This window comes from Hermetia illucens, chromosome 2, assembly GCF_905115235.1.
Source record: "Hermetia illucens chromosome 2, iHerIll2.2.curated.20191125, whole genome shotgun sequence".
NCBI classification, from domain to species: Eukaryota; Metazoa; Arthropoda; class Insecta; order Diptera; family Stratiomyidae; genus Hermetia; species Hermetia illucens.
Window position 1 is genome coordinate 178,592,151 of NC_051850.1, and position 12,325 is coordinate 178,604,475.

General features: G+C 45.4%; 1 protein-coding gene across 3 annotated transcripts in view; it reads left to right on the top strand.

Annotated features, from left to right (window-relative positions):
- The first annotated feature begins 4,974 nt into the window (after positions 1-4,974).
- LOC119647589 (ubiquitin carboxyl-terminal hydrolase 47) overlaps positions 4,975-12,325 on the top strand; it is a 40,167-nt gene continuing 32,816 nt past the window's right edge. Inside the window, exon 1 of one of the 3 annotated variants that reach the window (XM_038048599.1) lies at positions 4,975-5,581. In XM_038048599.1, coding sequence (XP_037904527.1) covers positions 5,551-5,581 — 31 coding nt within the window. In that variant the 5' untranslated portion in view covers positions 4,975-5,550. Of the gene's footprint in view, positions 5,582-6,481; positions 6,628-12,325 lie in introns of those variants that run through there. The other 2 variants (XM_038048601.1, XM_038048602.1) reach the window with 2 other exon arrangements.

Here is a 12,325-nt window from a genome sequence, read left to right on the forward strand (position 1 = left end):
ACGGGACCATTTAGTGTGGATACTACCTATTAAATACTCGGCTATTTGCAATTCTGCTGAGCTGGCGCAACAATGTTCTAGTTAAACCCAACCCCCGCCAGCGACTTTCGCAGAATTTAAGAACGTCATTATAGACAGAAAATGGACAGATTCTTCGTTGAAGAAAACCATATCCGAGTATCTGTGGAGGCGGAGGCCGGGCAGCTACATATGAAGGGCAGGGTCTTCTGTTTCTTCTTTTCACATTGGCTACATATAGCCAAGACCATCGACCCAATTTTTTCCATGCCATAATTTGAAGAGCAGTGTTCCATCAAATGCCGTTCCAGCGGCGCTGGATTCTTTCACAAAGATATTCCCCTGCCGGCAGGAACTTAAATTTCTCCGTCTAGCTGCTTGAATCCTTGCAATTTCACCTTTCACATTAGAGTTGACAGTGGATGGCCGAATGTCTAAAGTCTGGTATCCATATCAGGAGTGCTTCGGTCAGTCCACCAAGTTTCTGCAGCAATTGGTGGTAACTACACGATAACTTACTAGATATGTTTTTGCTGTTTAGTACTGTTAACGCTGTCCGCGGTCGGAACAGATACGGATGGCACAACGCTACCATTTTTGTCGCAAACACTCTTTTGCTGCCAAAAAATGGCATATATCTCCGCCTAGAATATGGTCGAGATTTCGAGAGGTTGGGCCAGTTCCACCATCCCTGCCTCCGATCCGTCTTCAATGACTGACGCTTTGGTGGAGATTATTAGGTCTGTAATCCCAAACGACTGGGGGGTAGAGTAACGCGGTTGGTGTAATACTCATTTCTCCAGTAATACTGGGGCAACCGAGCCTCTGAATCTGTGTCAGCAACTTCCTGCTGGTTACAAAATTCATTTTCGACCACTTGGATGTATACACTAATGGATATATACACCAGTGTATCCGTTGTGATGAAAGTCCTCATGTCTTACTTATCGAATTACTACAGTGCCAAAGCAATCTGCGTTAGCAGTCAGTGTGTCCGCAAACTTGCCGCTGGACGATCCCCCGTAATTGGATGTGCAAAAATCTTCGTGTGCTCCAGGAGTCTGGCAAGGTGTTCATAACCAGGAGCCATAACAGAGAAGAAAGAGCCCCTCCTTGTGGGCAGCCCCTAAAACATCATGCCCCAATGGTTTTCCGTCCGACCAATATCACCTCTACACCACGCTGGAATATAAACGTGTGTTGTGTATGCACGGTATATACTATTCTGAATCCGTTTTAATTTTGCGGTTGCCTCAAAAAGGTTAGCCTCTTTTCAAAAACGTCTCCACCATGAAGTCCTACCCTTCTGTGCTATATTACTCTGTTAGAAAGCTTATCTTATGCTAGTTGTGATCATCTGGGTTGTTTTCTTGATTTCTCCACTCTCCATTGTCCTCACTGGGAACTGATCGGCCTTTCAGCGGCTCAGTTATATTTTGTACGTTGCTCAATCTGTTTCCTGCAGATTTGAAAATGGAGTAGTTGGAGGTGGATCCATACCCATCTCCCCTAGAAATCCAAGAGCGTAATATCGTTTTATAGCCTCCACTCTCCAACAATAGTCGTAATGGCAGGAGATGCCATTGTGATTTCGATGACCTCTCGCTTGATCACGTTGAAGAAAATGGTGCACTTCAGTTTGTCTTTGTCGCAGATGCCTCGGCTGACATCTCTCTCGGCTTTAGCATAATCCGGGAAGGTTTGCTTGGAGGTAGTTTTTCTAAGTGCAGTCTTGCGGTGAAATTATCATATTAAGACAGTTTTTGCTTTTCTACTAGTGTTATTTATTACATTTTGTTGCGATCGTAAAAGAATTGGTACACATCGTGATGCCCGGAAGGTGGCATTCCCGTTATATTCTGGGGTTTACACCCTTGTCTCTTGTAAGTTCGAGCCCAATGCTCAAAACAGGGCTCTTCGGGGGTTCCTCTGCATAACCGGCTGAAATTATTGCCAAGGTGCCTGAGTGGAGGATGTAGAAAGAAGTAGAATGGACCTTGTCATTTCACTTGCCCATCCGAAACTCACCTTTGAAATATTTGCCGAGCAGTTAGCGCAAATTATTGACTCAAGATATTAAAATTATAGTTCGTTGACGCGTGTTGTTGACTTTGTGGGTTTTGTCTTCTGAAAAAAAAAAAACGACATATGGTGTCCCTGCCCTATTATATGTCTGGCAACTGCGGACCTTATGTGTTGGTTATTCTTGTTTTTAGCGGATTCGGCGTATTCTAGCCGTTTTATTTACCCTACGTAAATCTTGTCGCAGTCTGGGCAGGAGATCTTATAAGTGCCGCTATTTTCCATACACTCTTTTTTGTCCTTGACTGATTGTAACCAGGTCCTAAGTTGGTATCGTTTGTTGATTGAGGTGACCCGGAATCCACGTTTATGTAGCCGCCTTTTGATGTTCTGCGTCTGACCTGAGTAAGTTAGTGTTATCCATTGCCTACGTTCAAGAGTGTTAAAAGTTATTGTCTTGAGACCTGGCGTAGTTTCTTTTTGATCCGATTTTCGATGAGGTTCCTGTTGTATCCGTTTTTCTTGGCAGTTTTCAGGATGTAATTCATTTCTTTATTTCTTCTTTCCTCATTGATACCATCCTGTGGATCATAAAGATGGATGCCGCCATCTTATGATGGAAATCGTGGTTTGATGTGTATGTGATGGTTCGTTGTGTCTGGGTCGGTTTCCTGTAGATGTTGAATTCAAAATTCCCTCTTTCCTGGATTATTTTTAAGTCTAGGAACGGTATCTGCCCTTCATTTTCGATCTCCATGATGAAATCTGTGTGTTTCTGTGTGCCTTGTTGAGTTTCTCGAGGATTGTTCCTACTTCTTCCCGTTTGATAGTTGTTAATACGTTATCCACTTATCTGATCCAGAATCTCAGGAGTACCCCAGCTTCCTCGAGTTCGTCCTTCAGGTTCTCCATAGCTACCTCGCATAGCAGCGGTGAGAGAGGGTTGCCTATTGCTACCCCGCAGTTTGTTTTCTAAAATTTATTCATGAATGTGAAATAGGATTCACTCATGCACATGAAGGCCAGTTTCTTATACAGTTTGAACTTCTTCCTCCATTCGGATGAGTTTTCGTGTGTCGTGATCCATTCCTCGAACAAGTGTAGCGCTTCCTTCATCGATACGCTTGGGAACAGCGATTTTACGTTGAAGGATACTAATATTATTTCGTTGAGTCTGGCAATGACTTCTCTGCTGTTTCCCACCGCTGGTTTTCCTGTTTTTAGGCCTAACTTTTTGACTTCTTCCAAGAGCCACTTTGCAATATTTTGGGTCGGTGAATTCGTTGCTGCGATTATCTCTCTGACCTCGTTGCCTTCTTTATGTATTTTCGGGGGGGGGGGGGGGGGGCATTTGATTCTGGGCAGAGATGGGTTAGGCATTCTCAATTCGGTTGCTTTCTTAATAATGGGCTTGCATTCAGGCAGCGCCTTTTCCACTCTTTTAACTGAGTCTGGCAAAGAGTCCTTCGTGATGACGTAAAACTTACCTTCTTCTAATTTTTAGCGTACTAAGTTGTCGTATGCTCCTTTGTCCATGGTAACCACTGCGTTTCCTTTGTCTGCTTAACTGCTGCCCGCCCTGCCCTCGATGCTGTTCGTTGGGGTGAAGAGGACCACTGCACTTCGGCTTCCCTTGTCGCGGATGCTCTGGGTGATTTTTCTCTCGGCTTTAGCCCAACCTGGGGATTGTGGTTTGCTTAGAAGTCGTTTTTCAAACTGTAATCTTCTGGTATTTCTAGAGATTAAATTTTCTGAAATAATTAAGGCAGGTTTTGCATTCTCGCTAGTATTATTTATTATATTTGCAAGTCCAAGTCCAAGACTTGTCGCATTGAAGAGGGGAACAAGTGGTTCACGAAATACCGGTATATGTAAATATAATAAATAACACTAGTGTAAAAGCAGAAAATAGTTTTATTTATTTCAAATGTAGGTGGTTTGCCCGGAGGCATTTTTTCGCTAGAATGTGGTTTGCTGGTAACTATTTTTTTCCCAAAGACAAATGTTTGCCCGTGCGGAAGATTTTAGGTTCAGTAGGTAGCGCTGATTGGAGTCCGGAGTCAGGCCTGCTTCGGTGCATTTATTAAGGACTGTGTCTAGGCTCAAGTTTTGCATCGATGAACTCTGGGTTGCTTCCTCCCTCTTGAATCGTCACGATCGTAATTTAATTTTGATTTTATGTTTTTTAGATTTTTCATTGTCGGCAGCAGTCGATCTCGGTAGAGCACCTTTTCGCTGAGGCAAGGCTAATTGAAACTGGGGCCTGGCGTGGTATCCAGACTTCATCGTTCAAAGCTGTATATTAACTTCTGTAACTATTCAGCCCTCGGCACGTTAGTCATGCCTTCACTTGTGGTTTTGATTACTGTTTAGCTTGAGGTTTCAACTCTGTTTCTCTAGAGGATCCTCCTTATCGAGCTCTCTTATCCCGATAAGTTAGGTAATTATCGAAGAAATTGATTGTAATATGATACCCGCCCTTGAAACAAAATGGAGTTTCTTACAGGGCGCAGATATTGGTGGCTCTCTTCTAGCTTGTCGGAAGGTTCTTTGACTTACTAATAATGCTATCGTTTAGTCGGATTAATTTGATTATAACCTGACGTTACCTATATGTCAGGAATCCTTACTCATTTATCGATAGGCCAGAGCCCAATAACTAATCGGTATATAAAGGGAGATGCAGAATTTAAGAATATATGCCTACAATCAGACAGGCACTTGAGACAGTACTGACACTAATATTATTCGGATATATTCAACATAAATTTTTATGGACTTCAGTCGTTTTTCTGCTTCAACTTTCATGAGTTCTGTTTTTCCCCGAATAAGCCGAAACGGTCACCAAACACACCTACCTGGCGACGACAGCTCCCCCACAAACCCAATTCGGTCAATAACACAATCATCTGACAATCGGCGAACTCCCCTCGACGATTTCACCAAATCGTCTTCTGAGTGGAAATGGCGTTCGTGGATTGTGCACTTCGACGGAGAATCAAACAGGCCGTGTTCTAGCCGCTTACTTGCTTCCAGACTGCCCCGGATCGACCGCCTGACCTGCTTGCATCACGAACTAATCGTCCTTTTGCGTCCGTGACCGTCCCACCCCGCGGGACTCGCTCCGAACCGTTCGGTTGTTTTTCCACTGGACTCCGAGCAAAGTGGTGGATTCTGGAAAATTTCGTGTGTTTTTGACGTTTCTGCATTGTGCATTTTTTGCTCGTCCGCAGAAATAGGCAGCTGTCAGAAAATTCCTACAGCCTAAAAAAAGTCGTGTGCGAAAGTCTCGTTATTTGCATTTTTTTGTTTTGCCCCGTGTGTGAAAATTTCTCGTATCGCGTGTGATCTGGAGTTGAGTCGCAGACGCGCGAGCTGCGAAAGTAATTTTGTTGAATCGCTGAGCCATCGGGGACGTGAGGAGCGTCGAGTCGAGCTAAACAGATCCTTGGACGACGGCCTGGCGCTCGGAAGGCTCCTCTTATGTAAGAAAGCAACTTTAGCTGCATCATGGACGATGGATTGCAATGTACGCCCGATGGTAAATGTTTGCTTTCTTTGCTTTTTTCTGTTTGTTTTCGTTCCCGGGAGTGTGTGACCCTATCTGAGCGGTACATCCGGTCGGTGCATGCCCCTCAGCTGAGATAACATCAATTCCAGGAACTCGGCACGCCTGATTTCCCCGTGTAACTTCAGAATTGCAGTTGATGGATTGCCGGGCGACTTGGTGTCGCCGGTGTTTGGCAGTTTGCCCGTTTCTAAGGACGGATAGAATGCAGTCTGGATGTGAAGCTCCAAGTCTAAATCTAGACTAAACTTGGAAATCCCTTAGGACGGCTGAAAGAGGCCGTCAAGGCCCCAGAATGCAACTGAAACTTCCTCTTGAAACTTTATCGCATTCCAGTGGAATCACAGCAACTTTTTGACTGCCCACTCCAGCGTCGACCGTTATAGGACTTCCCAAGGTTGCAAACATGACTAATGCTCCACATTCGCGTTTATCGATGATTTCTGCCCAGTTTTGTTTTAGAGCCGCTCATCGATTGCGATGGGAGAAGGCACTGGCCCAGCGTAGATTTCCATTAGGTCAAGCACCTTCCCAAATCCGAAGCCGCTGATCTGGGGGCGCATGTGCAATGTGCACCTAATTGTTTACTGCAAGTACGCACACGCGGAACATTGTAATTCGCGCTGAGATTACACTCAATCTGAATAACGTGCGGCCTGGCGCATTGATTTCGACACCTCACGGCCTATCGTCTCCGCTATTAATTCTGGGCATTTCTCGCCATTCGAAGAGAATTTGGCTTTCGTCTAAGGTCGGTGCAGAGCAGACTGAGCAGGAAGGGAGGGACGTAACTGCCAGAAACATGAACGCAAAATTCTAATGGCCCATTCTGTAACTTCTCGAATTATTCGATGTTTTCAGTTTGGTGCGGGACTTATTGTTGTGAAGCGAAAATAGATTGGAGCATGCACATTTGCTTGCGTTGAGTGCAGCCAACATAAATACTCGTAAAATGATATTTGCTTGCGAAGTGCTTCTGATTATTACAGAATTATGTGAAATCGTTTGTGGGTCAAAGTGTGAGTATCCGATTCCAGCTTGGAGCTGTCGTTTCCTACCCCCGCGCTGGGGCATTTGTTATTGTTATCGTTCATGTGATCGGTCGAGGAGAATTTGCATAATTTTCGTTTGAATTTCACGATAAGCACGGCAGTCATGTGGCCTCCGTGGCTTTCTTAATTTTCAGTGGAAAGAGTTGAAGAAATTGCAATATCGGAAGGAGGACCCTCAGAAGGTGAGGAGGCCGAAAACTATTCGACTAAGTGCCATGGAGGATGGATGTTGCACAAATTCGTAATCTATGATTTTCGTGATGGATTTTCGAGCTCTTTGCCTAGATGAAAAATGCCGTAATCCAGGTTTTTTTTTCAAATCATTCAATCATTACGATCCGAGTTTATAGCTTCACTAATTGAATATCAATCGTCCAATCTTCCTTTTGGCCACAGGGGGCCTTCGTCAAGCCTTATCAGAGGACTAAGTTTCGTGAAAATTTCCGGTCCGCCCACCTGCGTCTGTGGCGATTTCAATCTTCCCAAGCTCTCTTGGCCCATTACTCCTGGCCTTCTCTCCCTCCCTAATAACTCCCCCCACTCTTCCCTTCCTCTATCCACTTTCATGTACACCTGTGGCGCCCTCCAGTTTAACCTTTCTAGAAACCACTTAGATCGCACTCTTGACCTTGCCCTCTCTAACCTTTCTGTGCGTTTCCTTTCCCAATCTCTTCAGGCTTCGTCTTAGGTTGCCCTTGATCTATCACTCTGCTCTCGAGTTCGATGCTCAGATATCTCGACTCCATTCTTCTCTCGCTCGCAAGCCTACCAAGTTCAACTTTACTAAGGCGAACTTTGAAGGTCTCAACTCTGTCATGGTGGCAAACAATTGGGTTCCCCTCCTCTCTCCATTTACGTGTGACCAGGCACACAACACTTTCTATACCATTTTATCTGGTCTTCTTCCTTGTTACGTCTCTTCCTCTCCTAAGTGCTTAAGCTCTTACCCCGTCTGGTTCATCACTGAAGGCCACAAAAAACTACGTCAAAAATACACTGCGAGGAAGTTCCTGCCATCTAGAACCTATGCTGACTTAGTTTTTTTTCAAATCTCTACGTTCCTCAGTCAAATCCTTAATACGTAAGTCAAGAAACGAATATTTGACCAGTGTTGAACACTCAATAAAGCGGGGAAACCTCAAACCTTTCTGGTCCCATATTCGCAACTCCCGCTGCCCTTCCCAGTTGCCATTAAATTCTCTAGCTCCTCAGCTAACCCACCAACTATCTTGTGATTTACTCGGCCGCAACTTTTCCTCAGTCTATGTTCCCTATCCTTCCTCCGAATCCCTCTCGATAGTGGATCTTTACCTGCCCCGCATTGCCTACCATTCCCCTTCTTCCCCCTCTCCTTGTCGAGTATGTCGGACCTGGCTACGATGATCTTCCAAACCTCTTTTTGCTCAAAACTGGTAAGTTCATCTCCCTTTGCCTACCTCTTATTTTCAACAAAAGGCTCGAAAAAAAACCATTTTCGCTGCTTGTGGAAAGAACCTCTCATCATCCCCATTGACAAAATTGGCGATCGTACGCTTGCCGAGAATTATCGTCCCATTTCCCTCCATTCCTTCTTTTCGAAAATCCTGGAGAGATATGTCAGCGATTGGTTGTCCGTCCATTTTGGCCTCCAACCCTGCCTCCAACCTGCTTGATTTTACCAACTTAGTCGCCAAATGTCTAAATTCACGGCACGAAGTACATACCATTTAAACTGATTTTGCTAAAAAGCCTCCAACACTGTAAATCACAAGATATTTCTATCCAAACTCTCGTCTCTAAGCGTTGCCATATCACTTGTTTTATGGCTTGCCTCTTACCTTTTCAACCGATCCTGCCGCGTCTCTTTTAACGGCTGCACTTCCCGCTGTTTCTCCCCCTCCTCTGGCGGCCCACAGAAATCTATTCTGGGTCCTATGTTATTTTTATTTTTTATTAAAGACCTCCCCCCTCCTTACTTGTCCCTGTTTGCTCTATGCAGATGACCTTAAGTTGTTTTCCTCTATATCGTCGCCTATGGACTGTGTTTCTCTTCAATCTAACCTAGACACTCTGGTTCGTTGGTGCTCGATTAATTGTTTAGCGCAAAGTGTCACTCTATGTGCTACTCCCCAAAATCCTCACTTTCTCCTACTCTCTTAACGGACATTCCTTATCCTGCTTAAATTCCATTCAAGACCTCTGAGTCACTTTCGACAATAAGCTCCGCTTTGACACCAACTGCCTCGAAGTCGCCAATCGAGCAGCAAAATTATCAGGCTTTATACTTCGCTCTTCCTCTGATTTTGACTCCATCCAACCCTCCTTAATTCTCTTCACAACAACAGCTTCCGAGCTTTCCGCCACTGAAGCTGTTTCCACTTCAAGGCTCCTCTAAGGCAATAACGAACGATTTATGGAATTGAAAAGAGGATAATAGAGGTGCCAGAAGATGCTGAGCAATCATCATCAACGGCGCAACAACCGGTATCCGGTCTAGGCCTGCCTTAATAAGGAACTGCAGACATCCCGGTTTTGCGCCGAGGTCCACCAATTCGATATCCCTAAAAGCTGTCTGGCGTCCTGACCCACGCCATCGCTCCATCTTAGGCAGGGTCTGCCTCGTCTTCTTTTTCTACCATAGATATTGCCCTTATAGACTTTCCGGGTGGGATCATCCTCATCCATACGGATTAAGTGACCCGCCCACCGTAACCTATTGAACCGGATTTTATCCACAACCGGACGGTCATGGTATCGCTCATAGATTTCGTCATTGTGTAGGCTACGGAATCGTCCATCCTCATGTAGGGGGCCAAAAATTCTTCGGAGGATTCTTCTCTCGAACGCGGCCAAGAGTTCGCAATTTTTTTTGCTAAGAACCCAAGTTTCCGAGGAATACATGAGGACTGGCAAGATCATAGTCTTGTACAGTAAGAGCTTTGACCCTATGGTGAGACGTTTCGAGCGGAACAGTCTTTGTAAGCTGAAATAGGCTCTGTTGGTTGACAACAACCGTGCGCGGATTTCATCATCGTAGTTGTTATCGGTTGTGATTTTCGACCCTAGATGGGAGAAATTGTCAACGGTCTCAAAGTTGTATTCTCCTATCCTTATTCTTGTTCGTGTTTGTGTTTGACCAGTGCGGTTTGATGTTGTTGGTTGATTCGTCTTCGGTGCTGACGTTGCCACCATATATTTTGTCTTGCCTTCATTGATGTGCAGCCCAAGATCTCGCGCCGCCTGCTCGATCTGGATGAAGGCAGTTTGTACATCTCGGGTGGTTCTTCCCATGATGTCGATATCGTTAGCATAGGCCAGTAGTTGGGTGGACTTGAAGAGGATCGTACCTCTTGCATTTACTTCGGCATCACGGATCACTTTCTCGAGGGCCAGGTTAAAGAGGACGCATGATAGCGCATCCCCTTGTCGTAGACCGTTGTTGATGTTGAATGGTCTTGAGAGTGATCCTGCTGCTTTTATCTGGCCTCGCACATTGGTCAGGGTCAGCCAAGTCAGTCTTATTAATTTCGTCGGGATACCGAATTCTCCCATGGCCGTGTACAGTTTTACCCTGGCTATGCTATCATAGGCGGCTTTAAAGTCGATGAACAGATGGTGTAACTGTTGTCCATATTCCAACAGTTTTTCCATCGCTTGCCGCAGAGAGAAAATTTGATCTGTTGCTGATTTGCCTGGAGTGAAGCCTCTTTGGTGTGGGCCAATGATGTTCTGGGCGTATGGGGCTATCCGGCCTACCAAGATAGTGGAGAATATCTTATAGATGGTACTCAGCAACATGATACCTCTATAATTGCTGCATTCTGTGATATCTCCCTTTTTATGTATGAGACAGATAATGCCTCGTTGCCAATCGTCAGGCATTGATTCGCTGTCCCATACCTTGAGCACAAGTTGATGAACCACTTGGTGTAACTGGTCGCCTCCATATTTAACCAATTCGGCTGTAATTCCATCGGCTCCTGGCGACTTATGATTTTTTAGCCGATGAATTGCACGGACTGTTTCTCCTAAACTTGGTGGTGGCAGTATTTGTCCGTGGTCTTCAGTTGGCGGGACCTCCAACTCGCCGATGTTCTGGTTGTTCAGTAGCTCATCAAAGTACTCAACCCATCGCTCTAATATGCCCATTCTGTCGGAAATCAGATTTCCCTCTTTGTCTCGGCAGGATGAGCATCGAGGTGTATAAGGTTTCATCCTGCTGACTTGTTGGTAAAACTTGCGCACCTGGTGCGGTTGCTCCCTGTACTTTTCTAGTTCACAGACTTGTTGGTTCTCCCAGGCTTCCTTTTTCCGTCTGTGAAGTCGCTTCTCCGCTCGACGGAGTTCGTGATAAGTCTCTGCGCGTGCCCGCGTTCTTTGAGAATGCAACATTACTCGGTATGCGGCATTCTTCCGTTCCGTTGCTAGCTTACATTCATCGTCAAACCAGCCGTTCCGACTCCTTTTGCGGCTGGGGCCAAGTATGTTTGTGGCCGTATCCATGATAACGTTCTTCAGGCGATTGTGAAGATCATTTGTTGATGCTTCATCTCCAGGTCCTCTGTTGACTGCGGTTATTGCGGCATCCATTTCCCTCTTATAGGTGTCGCGGAGGGTTGTGTTGTGGATGGCTTCAGTGTTCACTCTCATCTGATTGTCAGAGGGGATTCTAGGTGGTATTGTTATTCGAGCTCGGAGCACCATGCCAATGAGATAGTGATCCGAGTCTATATTGGCCCCCCTATATGTTCTGACATTCATCAAGGCTGAGAGGTGGCGGCGTTCGATCAACACGTGGTCAATTTGGTTGAAAGTGGTCCCGTATGGAGAGGCCCACGTATGTTTGTGGACCGCTTTCCGCGCAAACCAGATACTTCCAACAACCATTTCGTGTGACCTTGCTAATTGAATAGTCCGCAGTCCGTTATCATTTGTTTTTTCGTGTAAGCTATGGGAGCCAACGTATCGCCTGAATACGGGCTCCTTCCCTACTTGGCTGTTAAAATTCCCAAGTATGATTTTGATATCATATCTGGGACAGGCTTCGAGGGTTCGTTCTACTGCCTCGTAGAAGGTATCCTTCTCCGACTCTGCAGTCTCCTCTGTAGGGGCGTGAACGTTTATGAGGCTTATATTTCTAAACTTGCCTCGCAAGCGCAGAGTGCATAGCCGTTCGCTTATGTTTTCAAAGACGATAACAGCAGCTTTCATTTTTTGGCTGATTAAGAAACCTACTCCGAGCACATGGTTTACTGGATGACCGCTATAATATATGGTGTAGTGGCTCTTCTCCCGGAAACCGGTCCCTGTCCATCGCATCTCTTGCAACGCTGTTATATCAGCCCTATATTGGGACAGGGTATCGGCTAGATGCTCGTCAGCTTCATCTCTGTACAGGGAGCGTACGTTCCATGAGAAAATGCGCAAATCGTTATTCCGTGTTCTTTGCCGGGTCCGTCGTTTTAAAATCCGCCCTGTCCGGAATGCCATGGAATCCATTTTCGAATTTATTATGCTTTGGAAACGGCTAGCATGCTTGATAGGCGGACTGATTTTTTCGGTTGTTTTTGTCAATGGTTTATGATTGGATTCTGGAATACGTGAACGCTACTCGACATCATCATTAACCAGAATTTCAGTGATACAGGCTGAACACTCTGGGATTAACTGAGGTCTGACACTGGCG